The following is a 16,176-nucleotide window of genomic DNA, read 5'->3' as shown; positions in this document are numbered from 1 at the left end:
ATTCTTAGCCAGGCGCAGTGGCTCACGCCTGTAATCCCAAAACTTTGGGAGGCCGAGGCGGGCGGATCACCTGAGGTCGAGTTCGAGACCAGCCTTGGAATGGAGAAACCCCGTCTCTACTAAAAATACAAAATTAGCCGGGCATGGTGGCACATGCCTGTAATCCCAGCTACTCAGGAAGCTGAGGCAGGAGAATGCTTGAACCAAGGAGGCGGAGGTTGCGGTGAGCCGAGCAAGATAGCGCCGTCGCACTCAAGCCTGGGCAACAAGAGTGAGGCTCCGTCCAAAAAAAAAAAAAAAAAAAAAAAAATTCCTCCCTTTTTGACATTATAAAGCTATTTTTGTTTTCTGAAAAATGTTTTCAGGTCTTTAATCCATCTCGGCCTTATTTTTGGATACGGTTTGAGGTAGAAATCTAATCATTTATTTCCCTTTTGTAAAAAATGTCTCATCGCCATTTATTGAAGAGTCCGTCCTTTCGCCCACTGACTTGAAATGCCGTCTTTATCATAAACCAAGTTCCCTTGATGTTACTCTTCATTTCGGCCTCACAATCTTCGCTTATTTTCCTTCTACCAGGGATGCTTTTCGCTATGTTCCTTTCAGGGCTACCTTCAGATCGCAGTTCAGATGTCATCCCCCTCATATCCAGATTGCTCTACAGGCATTTCTGGCTCCGTGATCCCATGACCTCAAAGGGGTCTAGGTGGGCATAGCCTCTGACCAGTTGTTGCTGGGTTGTTGTCAGGACTGTTGATGCGTAGGCCACTGAGAGGAGGAGCACCCGGAGTCCAAGTGACGGAATCAGGCTGGCGCCCGCGTCGCTAAGGAGTGCGTCACCATGCGCGGGCGGACGGGGGCAGGGCCAGGGCTGAGTCACGTGGCTTGGTTGCCTACGCGCTGGTGGGCCGTGGGAAGATGGCGGACGGAAAGGGAGACGCCGCCGCTGTCGCCGGGGCTGGGGCTGAGGCTCCGGCGGTAGCGGGAGCCGGAGATGGAGCCGAGACTGAGTCCATGGTTCGGGGTCATCGCCCCGTATCTCCAGCGCCGGGAGCCTTGGGACTGCGGCCGTGTCTGTGGCAGCTGGAGACAGAGCTGAGGGAGCAAGAGGTGTCGGAGGTCTCATCTTTGAACTACTGCCGGAGCTTCTGCCAGGTGAGGGGCTGACTGGCTGGCTGAGGGCGGCGGGGCGGGGAAGTCAGGGAAAGAGGCCCTGGATACTCTGCAAGCAGCCGGGTCCGAACTGAAAGGCGCCACCTCAGTGACTCGCCGCGCCCCCGGGCCGGGAAGGCCCAGCTCGGAAGCTCGACCGCTGGCCCCCCTGCGCCACTGCCCGACTTTGGCCACCCCTGGGGCGTTTTGCTCTGAGCCTTACTGAGATCCCGGAGGGCCCTGGCGGGTCCCTGGAAGGGTTGTGCCCTGTCGCCGTTGCCTGTGTCCTGACCGGGTGGTTGGAGCGCCACTGCCCCCTGAGGGATTGCTTGCTTGTCCCTGCCGGGAGATCCTTTTTTGAGTGGAGTGCAGATCTCCGAACTGTTAAACCCAGGTTTTTCTGAATAATCCAGAGAGGCGTGTTGGGGCCAGAGATTTATTTTTGGAGTTAACATCTTTTGGGCTCCTAAAAGGTATGACAGTTGGCTTCGAAAGGCGTCTAGGGCTTTCTGATTAGGGATTGCAGAGCCGGTTGGTTGGCTGTTTTTTTCTTTTTTCTTTTTCTTTCTTTCTTTTTTTTTTGACGTTTAAGCTGTTCTTTCGTCTTTTCTGTGTTTCTTTGAGAGGATTGTGCTACCGAGAATAAGGCTGACTCTTTGGGTAGAAGAGGATGGGAAGAGGGATGTAGAGTGTGGCCTCTTTTGGCAGTCGTATGATCATTTCTGTGCCATGGTGGGTCCTAACCTATGATTACATATTTATGGGTGTGTTTAGTCTCCATGACCACTCCGAGATTTTTCTGTATGTTTTCAAGTCTTTTACAAATATGAATATTGGCCATTATTATTTCTACTTCCAATGTTTGTTCTGTCAGGTTTCAGAGGCACCCCTCTGCTCCTTATCTGTTGTACCTTAGAAAATGCAAAATAATCGTAGTATGTTGGTACTTGGAGTCTTAATAAGTAGTCCAGTATGCTGAATAAATTGCGGCGTTCTAAAATAATAATTTTGGGGGGCAATTTGCTCTGTTGGTCCGGAGTAGAATAAAAGTTAGGTTGCTTGATTGCTTTTCTCCCTCTCTCTGCCGAGACAGAAGCACTTCATCTCTTTGAATGGAATTTTGTCCTTACTCATCTTTTCCATGGATTGTACCACTCCAGTTTTTGTGTGTACAACCTGCAACATTGCCCTGTACTATTAAATGTTAATGTATTGTTCTCAGCTTCCTTAGCAGTAATCATCCTTGTTTAGTAAGCTAATTTATTTTACAAATTTTTACTGACTTTATAGGATAGTGCCAGGGACTTTACCAAGTGCTGGGGAAACATGAGTAAGACAGCACTTAGCCTTGATGAACTTACAAGTTGGTGGGAGGTGGTAGAAATGACAGTATTTCCAGTGCGGTTTTGGTAATGATTGAAAAGGAGGTGTTGTAGAGACAATGGTGAGGAGAGAGCCCTCATGGGATATCCCGATGGGAAAGACAATTAAGTAGTAAAAATAAGTAAAAAGATTAATTATAAATTGTAATATGTGCTTAGAAAGAAGTAACTGGGAGAGGCCACTTTAGATAGTAGACCCTGTGGGCTGCAAGGATGAAAATGAGTCACCGTGAAGGTCTCGGGTGGGGAAGCATCCCAGTGCCAAAGGTAGAGATTGGTCAGGACCCAGAATGCTATGGGAGAAGGGGAAACTAATGGAAGGAGAGTGGTGGTGCAGAAAACAACTGTGGGTTTTGGGTAAGACTTCTAAGCTTGAGTTGTCTCCCTGGAAAGATGACAAGAATGAATGTAACCAGTCACATTGAAACTTGTCAAAGGATCACATATATATGTATTCTGCTTTATGTCTAGTGCTTGCAACTGCAGTTTTATTTAACGTAATATTTTAATGTCTTGAGTCTTGGTGACACCAGAGATGTGATGGCCCAGAAGAATTTTTAAAAGAAAGCATGTGTAATTTGTCTTTTCTATGAAGTTTTTTTTTTTAACCTAAAATTTTTCCAAAAATTGTTTTTTAGACTAATAAATGAAGTAAGAACAAGTATTCCTGTAGCACTATATTGTAATAGAAAGTACATGGGATTGGGAGTTAGTTGGGTCTTGACTGTGACTTTACCACTTCTTAGCTAATAATCTTGGGTAACCATGTCTGCAAAACTATCTTATTTACTGATCTTTATCTCCTTATAATGCCTTATACAATCAGAATAGAAAGTTTGTGTACAAGTCTTCACAAAATTTGTCATATTTTTGACACATTTTTCCCTGTAGTCCAGATAAAATCAACTATGTCCTTGGTGACCTGATACAGAAAAAGTAAAAATTGTATGAAGAAGCAGGAAAATTTTCACCATCAATAAATTTTGTTGAATAACTCTTGGTTTCACATTTGAAAAGAAGAATAAGATATATTCATTCACTTAAGGAGCACTGATTGTGTGACAGTTCTGAAGATGGGAACCTAGTAAGACAGTTTTCTCGGACTCTAGGAGAGGAGCACATAATATATAAAGATAGGTAGTAGGCATTTTTACATTATCATAAAGGCCTGACCCCTGCTTATGGGATGCTTAATACTACAAATGTATTTTCATCAGTTATTTAGTTAGAAATGTCCTAGAGACTTAGATTGTACCAAGCAGATCCCTTTTGCAACATCCTGGGACCATATTCTCTCCAACTCTTGCAGCACTTAAAAGAAATGGCTCTATCTTTGGAATTGCACCAAATCAAGAAATAAACTAACATATGAGTGAATAGAGAAGCTTGTCTCATTCTGGGCGTATTTTCAACTTTCATATGTTTGTGAATATGATAAAATGAAACACTGAAAGTAATAGTTACTAAGAAAATGATACTTAGGTCAAACTGTATTCAGTGAAAAATTGTATTAAGTGACTATGGGATGTGGTTTGTTTTTTCTCTTCCTTTCAGTTCCTTTTGTGAAACCACTGCCAGACAGTGTGGATAAGATTAACTTTAGAAAACAGTCTTTCTTTGTTTTCCTGAAAAATTGATGATGTCTTCTCAAGTTTTTGCTGTATTTTGGGGACCAAGATTCCTTAAGTTTTACAGTTGGTGTCTCTATTTGTAACAGAAATTTTGAAGACTTTAAGTAAACTTCGTTATCAAAATTGGAATTGTTGGGTGATTATATGATTACACTTTGAGAATACTAGGCAAAGTAATTTTATGACTAAACCATGTTTATATGAGACACTTTTAGGTTCAAGACTAACAGTGACTTCATAGATTTTTAATGGCTAAAATAAGTAAGTACTGCATTAAAATTTCCATTTTTCCTAGATTAGTGATGGAGTACAAGGGCTGTGAGTCAGATAACCTGTGTACTGGCTTCACTATTGAAATAGTTGTGTAACCTTGGGCATGTTATTTTCTTTAAACCTTAATTCTTTTGCAAATGGATAATAGCACTTATGTTTTGTATGCAGATTCATTGTTGTAAGGACTTAATAAGAAAATCTCTATTTTAAAAAATACCTCCAGAATTGTCTGTGTTATCCAGATTTCTTAGCTTTGTAGCAAAAAGTTTTCACAGCCTTGGTCTCAGCATGCTTTTCAACCCTCCCCTCAGTCTCATCACCTGAATCCAACTGTTTACTCCTATTCAGGAGTTCTATACTTGGAGTCAGTCCATGGACCAACGTGTGATTGCAGTTATTCCTGTGATTAAAATTTTGTCTGTATCTTTCCAAGCACATTATTTTGGGAAAGATGATTTTAATTTTCATTTGACTTTTCAAGATCCAATAAACGTATTAACTACGTTAACAAGATCTCAGGCCATGCCTTTCCCTTTCATTGTGAGGTTCTCTCATTTTCTGCATGGGAGATTTTTCTTCTTTAGGGCCCAGTATAAATGTCATCCCTTCTGTGAAGCTTTTCCTGATTCACCAGATAGATTTCCTCTTATTTGTTTGGGATTTTTTTTTTTCTTTTTTTTTTTTAAATTCCTTTTTTTTTTTTTTTTTTGAGGCCGAGTCTCGCTCTGTCGCCCAGGCTGGAGTGCAGTGGCGCGATCTCGGCTCACTGCAAGCTCCGCCTCCCAGGTTCCCGCCATTCTCCTGCCTCAGCCTCCCGAGTAGCTGGGACTACAGGCGCCGCCACCACGCCCGGCTAATTTTTTTGTATTTTTAGTAGAGACGGGGTTTCATTGTGTTAGCCAGGATGGTCTCGATCTCCTGACCTCGTGATCCGCCCGTCTCGGCCTCCCAAAGTGCTGGGATTACAGGCTTGAGCCACCGCGCCCGGCCAGGGGGGATTTTTTTTTTCCTTGACACTTTGTATATACCTATAGTTTTAATTCTTAATTTTATTGCTGTCACTGTCTTCTTTCAGGTTTTCTCCTATTGCAGCCACCTCTTCACTAATCTCTTGTTTTCTGACTGACATTATCTGCAGTTCATCTTTGTGTTCTTTCTAAATTATAAATATAATCTTGTTAGTCACTTTATTCTCTAAAATGCCTCAAATTTTTTTCCCCCCAAAGGCAAGATAAAGTTCAAACTTATTAGCTTGGTATACAAAGCCTTTTGGAATCCGAACCACCAACTCCCATTTTTCCAGCCTCATTTAAAAAGTTGGTTTGATCCCACCTTCACCACTGTGTCCATTTCTCACTCTGCCTCAGTAACCCAGGGTCTTCCTTTCCCTATCTACCTATTTATCCTTCAAGACCTGGCTCAAATATTAGGGTCTTTCAGAAGCTTTTTCTGATTTCAGCAGGCAGAATTAGGTGGTTCTTTCTCCAATGTATTCTATTAGCTTCCAGTACATAAACGTGGTGCCTAAATATTTGTTTCCATGTTTGTCTTTTGTATTGACTTATAAATCAACAAGAGCAGGGATCTTGTTTATTTATTTTTTTTTTGTATACTTAGTACCTAGCAATTAGTACAATGCCTGTCACACAAAACTGATTTGTTAAATGGATTGTATTGTAGGGACTTCATGATACACACATGAGATACACACTTAAAAAACAGTACTTTAGGGGGAACACCTAATGTAAAATCTATTATGTAAAAAACAAATTTACCATAAGAAATTACTATAAAGGGAGAGGATGTGGAGAAATAGGAACACTTTTACACTGTTGGTAGGACTGTAAGCTAGTTCAACCATTGTGGAAGACATTATGTGGCAATTCCTCAAGGATGTAGAACTAGAAATACCATTTGACCCAACCATCCCATTATTGGGTATATACCCACAGGATAATAAATCATACTGCTATAAAGACACATGCACACATATGTTTATTGCGGCACTATTCACAATAGCAAAGACTTGGAACCAACCCAGATGTCCATCAGTGATAGACTGGCTTAAGAAAATGTGGCACATATACACCATGGAATACTATGCAGCCATAAAAAAGGATGAGTTCATGTCTTTGTAGGGGCATGGATGAAGCTGGAAACCATCATTCTGAGCAAACTGTCACAAGGACAGAAAAGCAAACACCGCATGTTCTCACTCTTAGGTGGGAATTGAACAATGAGAACACTTGGATGCAGGGTGGGGAACATCACACACTGGGGCCTATCGTGGGGTGGGGAGTGAGGGAAGGGATAGCATTACGAGATATACCTAATGTAAATGATGAGTTAATGGGTGCAGCACACCAACATGGCACATGTATACATACATAACAAACCTGCATGTTGTGCACATGTACGCTAGAACTTAAAGTATAATTTAAAAAAAAGAAGTTACTATAAAGGAACAGGATAGGAGCTTTTGGCCATTTCTTGGAGACATTACTTATCACCCTAAGCCTACATTCATATAATAATGTACACATTTACATGTGTGCAGTGAGGAATAGCATTGATGGAGAGAGAAAATGAGAGGCCTAGTATTGAGGAAGATTTAGCCACCTAACAGGACAATAGTTTGGAGATGCCAAGATGGGAATAATCAGTCTGCTTACCTTGAGGTTGATGGCCATGAAGGCTCTTGAGCCTTACCTCTCTCATATATTTCAATAAGTTTTTAATGCACTAGCTTCTCTTCTTGTTTTATTTTCATTCAGGTCTAGACGCTTGTCACCTTTCCTAGTGACCTTCCTTGACTGTCTTATCTAAAATAGCACTTCCCCATTGCCTTTCACCTCTTTAAGTACTACTTTATTTTCCTTCAGATCACTGCTGATCTTGTATATCAGTCTCCCCAACTGGGATGTAAGTGCTATGAAGATGTTGGCTTTTATTTACCTAGTGCCTAGTCTCTAAAACTTAGTGGGTACTCACTAAATGCTTGTTCATCTTTATCTCCTCCCTTTCCTGTATCTCCCACTCTTATTTTTGAGAGTAACAAGCAAGTCTTAACTGTCTTTATCAAGAAATAGGGACATTTGGCCAGCTGTGGTGGCTCATGCCTGTAATCCCCGCCAGCACTTTGGGAGACCAAGGCGAGAGGATCCCCTGAGCCCCAGAGTTCAAGACCAGCCTGGGCAACATGGTGAGACCTTGTCTCTCCAAAAAATTTTAAAATTAGCCAGTTGTGGTAATGCATACCTGTGATCCCAGCTACTCAGGAGGCTGAGGCAGGAGGATCACTTGAGCCCAGGAGGTTGAGGCTGCAGTAAGCCATATTCACGCCACTCTACTCCAGCTTGGGCGACAGAGTGAGACCTTGTCTCAATAAATAAATAAATAGATAGAAAGATACTTGTTTGTTTGTTTGTTTGTTTGTGACAGAGTCTTTCTGTGTTGCCCAGGCTGGAGTGCAGTGGTAAGATCTCAGCCCACTGCAACCTCCGCCTCCTGGGTTCAAGCAATTCTCGTGCCTCAGTCTCTAGAGTGGCTGGGACTACAGGTGCTTGCCACCACGCCCAGCTAATTTTTGTGTTTTTAATAGAGATGGGGTTTTGCCATGTTGGCCAGGCTGGTCTCGAACTTCTGGACTCAAGTGATCTGCCCACCTCGGCCTCCCAAAGTGCTGGGATTACAGGCGTGAGCCACTGTGCCTGGCCAAGAGAGAAAGAGACACTTTTTTTGTCAACCAGTTTATCCTGCTTCCCAGCAGGGACCACACCTTATTGTTTTTTGAATCTTGATCAACTAAGAGTAGAGCCTCATTTTTATTATATAATAAAATATTTCATATAAAATGCATTAAATTTTGTATAAATAATATGTTTTGGCCATGCACGGTGGCTCACGCCTGTAATACCAGCACTTTGGGAGGCCAAGGCAGGTGGATCACCTGAGGTCAGGAGTTCGAGACCAGCCTGGCCAACATGGTGAAACCCCGTCTCTACTAAAAATAGAAAAAATTAGCCGGATGTTTTGGCAGGCACCTGTAACCCCAGCTACTTGGGAGGCTGAGGCAGGAGAATCACTTGAACCTGGGAGGCAGAGGTTGCAGTGAGCAGAGATTGTGCCATTGTACTCCATCCTGGGCAACAAGAGCAAAACTCCATTTTAAAAAAAATAATAATAATATGTTTTAACATAAATAGAAATTTATATAATAAAACTTTCATTGCTGGCACAAGGCCAACATACAATCCAGTACATGAAAAATTTGAGGGCCTAAATAATTTATTGAGGATCTTTTTGTGTGCCAAGCCCTCAGGTAGGTAGTGTGATTTTCATTTTACAGATAGAAAACAGGTCCAGAGAAGTTAAGTAACTTTCCCAGGATCACACAGCTGGTAAGTGGTGGTGAGTTCTTTAGACTCTAGAGCCTATGTTCTTTTTTCTTGCATCAGAATTTCCTAAACTGTGTTTCACTCCATGTGATATATTTATTAATAAGTGCTTCTTGAAATAAGGGTTCTATGTTCATGTAAGTTGGGATAAGCTTTTTTTTTTTTTTTTTTTTGAGTTGAAATTTCGCTCTTGTTGCCCAGGCTGGAGTGCAGTGACGTGATCTCGGCTCACTGCAACCTCTGCCTCCCAGGTTCAAGCGATTCTCCTGCCTCAGCCTCCTATGTAGCTGGGATTACGGATGCTCACCACCACACCTGGCTGTTTGTATTTTTAGTAGAGATAGGGTTTCATCATGTTGGCCAGGCTGGTCTTGAACTCCTGACCTCAGGTGATCCACCCGCCTCACCCTTCCAAAGTGCTGGGATTACAGGCGTGAGCCACCATGCCCGGCCATGGGATAAGCGTTTTAAATGTTAAAATACATTGTAAATTTCCAAGAGAGACATTAGGTATTGTGCAGCATTTGCCAAACTTACCAGGTCTAGAACATTTTGCCATATTCTGAAGCCTTTGTCAGCTTAAGAGTCACATTTTTTTTTTTACTATAATAAAGCAGAGTGCAGAGGTGAAGAGATGATTGCCTTGTCTTTCTGCCTGTCACTGACTTTTAATTATTTAGTTTTAGCCTAAAACGTGATTCTGAGCTTTTTTTTGTTCTTTGTTTTTTTTGAGACAGGGTCTTGCTGTGTTGCTCAGGTTGGAGTGCAGTGGTGCAATCACAGCTCACTGTAGCCTTGTTAGCCTCAACCTCCCAGGCTTAGGCAGTCATCCCAACCTAGCCTCTCTAGTAGCTGGGACCACAGGCGCGCCACCACGCCCTGTTAATTTTTGTATTTTGTAGAGACAGGGTTTCGCCATGTTGCCCAAGCTGGTTTCAAACTGCTGAGCTTGTGATCTTCCCTCCTCAGCCTCCCAAATTGCTGGGATTACAGGTGTGTGCCAACTCGCCCGGCCTTCTTTAATTCTTTAGGCATGTTTCCTTCAGTTCTTTGAATATACAGTTGGTTCTCACTATTTGCGGATTCTGTATTTGTGCATTAGCCTACTTGCTAAAATTTATTTGTAAAACTGGCTGACTCTGAGCTTTTTATGAAAAAATTTCTCCTCCGAAGGTTTTTCAGGGATTACATTATGTGTATTGTTACATATGAAAAATATTTTAGTGTGTTATAATTTGGAGAAAGTTGAGAATGAGTTATATTTCAGACGTATCTTGAGTCAAGATTTATTCTTATAGGTTTACCTATATTGCTGCAACATAGTTAGGCTGGGATTACTAATGTATTTGTTTATTCTCCCCACTTTTGTGCTGACTCTGATTACTGTCTTTTTGAGTGCTATTCTTGTCAATATTATTATTATTATTTGGATCTAGCAGCTTTTGGTGCTGACATTTGATTTGATAGTTGTTTTTTTGTTTGTTTGTTTCAATTTAGAGACAGGATCTTACTCCCTTGCTCAGGCTGGAATGCAGTGGTACAATCTTAACTTAGTGTAACCTCAAACTCTTAGGCTCAAGTGATCCTCCCACCCCAGCTTCTCAAATATCTAGGACTGCAGGTGCATGACATAGTGCCCAGCTACTTTAAAAATAATTTTCGTAGAGACAGGGTCTTACTGTATTGCCCAGGCTGGTCTTGAACTTGAGGCCTTAAGTGATCCTCCCACCTCAGCCTCCCAAGGCACTGGGATTAGAGATGTGAGCCACCACTCCCAGCCTGATTTCTTGGTATTCTTACTACCAAGGAAATAACCTGAATATGTCATATTAGCCAGCACAATTTCTTAATAATGTGGACATTTGTTATAAGAATTATTATCGCATATGATAAAATGTATATCCTTGCTTGGGAATTGCATTTTTATGATATATAATTTTACAAAATAGGCATTTTGTTGTGATTCCATTTCATCATCTTTGCTTTTTTCAGATATATGTTTAAAATATATATAAGGTATCCAAAAGTAATAAAGCAAACATAAATATTTTAGTTTTTGCGACTCAAAACTAGTGGGTGCTCATTCCAGAAACTTAAAACAAGATTTACAAATAGATGAATTAGATAGTGACAGTACCATATAAAGTCACTCAATAGCTTGGTGTATTTATCAGATTTTTGGAAAAACACGTATAGAATATGTGTTTATATAAATATTACAATTTCTAATTGTGCAAACAACTCATGCATACATTCTAATTGTTAAAAATTAGAACAGTATCAAAGGGGAGAATAAGAAGTAAAAGCTCCTGTCACACACACTTTTATGTACTCCAGTACTACCTTTTCCTAGGTAGACCATTGTTAACAATTTAGGAATGTATATCTATAGAATTTTTCTTTTTTTTTTTTTTTTTTTTTTTTTTGAGGCGGAGTCTCGCTCCGTCGCCCAGGCTGGAGTGCAGTGGCGCGATCTCGGCTCACTGCAAGCTCCGCCTCCTGGGTTCCCGCCATTCTCCTGCCTCAGCCTCCCGAGTAGCTGGGACTACAGGCGCCGCCACCACGCCCGGCTAATTTTTTTGTATTTTTAGTGGAGACGGGGTTTCATTGTGTTAGCCAGGATGGTCTCGATCTCCTGACCTCGTGATCCGCCCGTCTCGGCCTCCCAAAGTGCTGGGATTACAGGCTTGAGCCACCGCGCCCGGCCAGAATTTTTCTATATGATGTGTACATATATATGTACTATATTTAGAAAAAATGGTTTCAAGCTTTTATACTAAAACCTGCTTATTTCATTATTGTAGACATCTTTTCATGTGGAATATGTGTAGACTTACTGTAATTAAGAAATAAATGCATAGTATTCCATCAGAAACTGCATTGATTTTAAATTCTACAGGTAGCAACACCTTCAACACTCTTAACTAAAAAAAAATTTTTTTTAAACTATAAAAGCACTTTTTGAGGCAAAAAATACAGTACGGAGGGTTTAAGGAAAAGTAAAAGCCTCTTTCCTTCTGCCCACAATCTTTCCAGTCGCTTCCCAGAGGAAATGACTGTTAACAGTCTCGTGTGTCCTTAAAAACACAAATACTTACTCTTTTGCAATTTATTTTTTAATTTGATATGTTGACCCTTTTCTTTATCAGTACATTTTAAGCATACACCATAATTTAAACATTTGTGTTATTTTGTTATTATAAAGTGTCCCATGAACTTAGTTAAATATTAAGTGCTGCAAGGTCAGGAGATCGAGACCATCCTGGCTAACACATTGAAACCCCGTCTCTACTAAAAATAAAAAAAAAACTTAGCCGGGCGTGGTGGCGGGTGCCTGGAGTCCCAGCTACTCAGGAGGCTGAGGCAGGAGAATGGTGTGAACCCAGGGGACGGAGGTTGCAGTGAGCCGAGATCGCAACAGTCTATCCTGGGCGACAGAGATCGCTCTATCCTGGGCGATCGCTCTATCCTGGGCGACAGAGCGAGATGCCAACTCAAAAACAAAAATGACTGGATTAAACAGGATGTTTAAGTTTTGATGGATACTTGCCTGTACTCTATCCTGGGCAACAGAGCGAGACACTGTCTCAAAAAAATAAATAAATAAATAAAATAAAATTAAGTGCTGGTTATTTCTATCTATAACATAAATCTGGAATTGAAATTACTGGATTAGGCTGGGTGCGGCGGCTCACACCTGTAGTCCCAACACTTTGGGAGGCCAAGGCGGGTGGATCACCTGAGCTCTGGAGTTCGAGACCAGCCTGGCCAACATGGGGAAACTCTGTGTCTACTAAAAATACAAAAAGTAGCCGGTAGTCCCAGCTACTCTGGAGGCTGAGGCAAGAGAATTGGTTGAACCCGGGAGGCAGAGATTACAGTGAGCCGAGATTGCGTCACTGCACTCTATCCTGGGCGACAGAGCGAGATGCCGACTCAAAAACAAAAATGACTGGATTAAACAGGATGTTTAAGTTTTGATGGATACTTGCCTGTACTCTGTCCTGGGCAACAGAGCGAGACACTGACTCAAAAAAAGAAATTACTGGATTAAGAGAATGTTTAAGTTTTGATGGATACTTGCCTACAAAAAGTTGAATATGTATTTCTGCCAGTAGTGTTTGGGAGTCCCCGTTTTACTAAATCCTTGCTAATGCTTGTATTGTTAAACTTATTAATATTTGACAATCTAATAGGAAAAAATTATCAGATTGTTACACTAATTTGCATTTTTAATAATATTCAGTTTTTTTGTTGTTGTTGTTGTTTTTTGAGGCAGAGTTTTGCTGTTATTGATTAAGCTGGAGTGCAATGGTGTGATCTCGGCTTACTGCATCATCTACCTCCTGAGTTCAAGGGATTCTCCTGCCTCAACCTCTCGAGTAGCTGGGATTACAGGCGTGCGCCACCATGCCCAGCTAATTTTTTGTATTTTTAGTAGAGTTGGGGTTTCGCCATGTTGGCCAGGCTGATCTCAAACTTGTGGCCTCAAGTGATCCGCCCACCTTGGCCTTCCGAAGTGCTGGGATTACAGGCATGAGCTACTGTGCCAGGCTGATCATGTAATCTTGAGATTTTAGATCTCTTTGAAGTTCTCATGAAGCAGAACATGTCCAAAGAATTATAATTAGAGCTGTAGCCTAACCTGAAGCCATTGGAATGTGTGATACACTTTTGTGATTGATGGTGGCTTTGTGAGAGGTTTGTCAGTGTAGTCATTTATTGATCTCTTATAATCAATGCTTCTAAACTCTGGAAGACTAAGTCATAGCTGAATAACTGGAAAGACTGCAGTGCTTTCCATTAGCTAACTATAAAAAATACTGTGACCTGGCTGGGCATGATGGCTCACGCCTGTAATCCCAGCACTTTGGGAGGCTGAGGTGGGTGAATCAGGAGGTCAGGAGTTTAAGACCAGCCTGGCCAAGATGGTGAAACCCCGTCTCTCCTAAAACTACAAAAATTAGCCAGGCACAGTGGCAGGCACCTGTAATCCCAGCTACTCTGGAGGCTGAGGCAGGAGAATCGCTTGAACGCGGGTGGCAGAGGTTGCAGTGGGCCAAGATTGTACCAATGCACTCCAGCCTAGGTGACAGGAGTGAGACTCTGTCTCAAAAAAAAAACAAAAAAAGTGACCTTTATATGTTTTCAAATAGAGTGCCACCAAATGGATGTGTGACCTTGGAGCAAGTCAGCTTGTTATTTGGGGGGCCTCATATTGCTCCTTAAATGAGATACTCTTTAAGGTTTGATTCTACTCCAAAATTATATAACTCTATTGAAAAATGTTTGCTATATAAGATTTATTTTCTAAATCATCTCCAAATATTTGTCTTGTATATTCTTATCAAAATAAATTAATATCTTTTAAAAGTATGTTTTATTTGTACCATACCTATATATTGTATAAAACAGACACAGACATACATAAAAGGGATGAGATTTTTAAAAACTCATTTGAATATAAGTATTAATATTATATTCCTTCTCCCTGATGGATTATCATTTGCCCCTCTAGAATAAATGCCCATCCCAGTGGAAACTACTGATTAGAACTGAAAGTATTGCATTAGTTATGCTCGCTTTCTTTATTTGGTTTTTTCTTCGTAGTGCAATCTTGATTTCAGTCTTTAAAGGACATTGTCAATGAAAATGTTAAATCAAGGGGCCAAGCACAGTGGCTCACACCTGTAATCCCAGTGCTTTGGGAGGCCAAGGCGGGAGGATCTCTTGAAGCCAGGAGTTCAAGACCAAGACTGGGCAATGTAGTGAGACCCTGTCTCTACAAAAACTTTTTAAAAGTTAGTTGGGCATTGTGGTGTCCTAGCTATTTGGGAGGCTGAGGCAGGAAATCCCTTAAGCTGAAAAGTTTGAGGTTACAGTGAGCTGTGTTTGTGCCACTGCATTCCAGCCTGAACAGGAGAACCAAGACTCTGTTCTGTTGTCGGGTGGCGGGGAGGAGTTAAATCTAGAGCAGACGATGTCATAAAATTCTAACAGTAAATGTGCATAAAACATCACATTTGGATCAATCTTGTGTTTTTTTGTCATGTGAAATGGAGAACATATATGTATATTTGAACTTAAAGAGATTTCACTTAAAATTCTCATTCTGGCCAGGCACGGTGGCTCACGCCTGTAATCCCAGCACTTTGGGAGGCCGAGGCAGGCAGATCATGAGGTCAGGAGTTTGAGACCGGCCTGGCCAATATGGTGAAACCCTGTCTCTACTAAAAACACAAAAATTAGCTGGGCGTGGTGGCAGGTGCCTGTAATCCCAGCTACTTGGGAGGCTGAGGCAGGAGAATTGCTTGAACCCGGGAGATGGAGGTTGCAGTGAGCTGAGATCGAGCCATTGCATTCCAGCCTGGGCGACAGAATGAGACTCCGACTCAAAATAATAATAATTCTCATTCTATTTGGGAGGCTGAGGCAGGAGAATCTCTTGAACCCGGGAAGTGGAGGTTGCAGTGAGCAGAATTGTGCCACTGCACTCCAGCCTGGGTGACAGAACAAGACTCCGTCTCAAAAGAAAAAAAAAAAGTACAATTTGGTGAGCTTTGTAGTATCTTAATATCCATGAAACCATCAAGATTATGATTGTATCCATCATCCCTAGACGTTTCTTCCTACTGCTTTGTATTCCCTTTCTTACCCTCCTCCTGTATCATACCCTCCCATCCCCACTTAACTACTGATTTGCTCTCTCTATAAATTAGATTGCTTTTTTTTTTTTTTTTTTTTTTTTGAGACGGAGTCTCGCTCTGTCGCCCAGGCTGGAGTGCAGTGGCGCAATCTCGGCTCACTGCAAGCTCCGCCTCCCGGGTTCACGCCATTCTCCTGCCTCAGCCTCCTGAGTAGCTGGGACTACAGGCGCCCGCCACCTCGCCCGGCTAGTTTTTTGTATTTTTTAGTAGAGACGGGGTTTCACTGTGTTAGCCAGGATGGTCTCGATCTCCTGACCTAGTGATCCGCCCATCTCGGCCTCCCAAAGTGCTGGGATTACAGGCTTGAGCCACCGCGCCCGGCCATTAGATTGCATTTTTAAGAATTTTATATAAATACTATAATCATATGGTCTTTTTTTTGGCTTCTATCTGTATAATTATTGAAATTCATTCATCTTTTATATATCAGCAGTTATTTTATTGATGAGTATTCATTGTATGGATATATCATGATTTGTTTATTTACTGATAGACATTTGAATTGTTTCCAGTTTTTGACTACTACAGATAAAGCTGTTACGAACATTTTGTGTGGAAGTCTTTGTGTGGACAGATGCTTTTTCTTTTCTTTTGGGTAAATACCTAGGTGGAATGACTGGGTCACATGACAGGT

The 16,176-nt window shown here is 41.6% G+C and overlaps 1 protein-coding gene across 1 annotated transcript in view; it reads left to right on the top strand.

The window, feature by feature from the left end:
• The first annotated feature begins 892 nt into the window (after positions 1-892).
• LOC105494801 (RLF zinc finger) overlaps positions 893-16,176 on the top strand; it is an 80,599-nt gene continuing 65,315 nt past the window's right edge. Inside the window, exon 1 of the mRNA XM_011763638.3 lies at positions 893-1,155. Coding sequence (XP_011761940.3) covers positions 919-1,155 — 237 coding nt within the window. The 5' untranslated portion in view covers positions 893-918. The remainder of the gene's footprint in view (positions 1,156-16,176) is intronic.

This window comes from Macaca nemestrina, chromosome 1, assembly GCF_043159975.1.
Source record: "Macaca nemestrina isolate mMacNem1 chromosome 1, mMacNem.hap1, whole genome shotgun sequence".
Taxonomy (NCBI): Eukaryota; Metazoa; Chordata; class Mammalia; order Primates; family Cercopithecidae; genus Macaca; species Macaca nemestrina.
The sequence above is the reverse complement of the archived record's forward strand: the minus strand, read 5'-3'. Positions and strand labels throughout refer to the sequence as shown.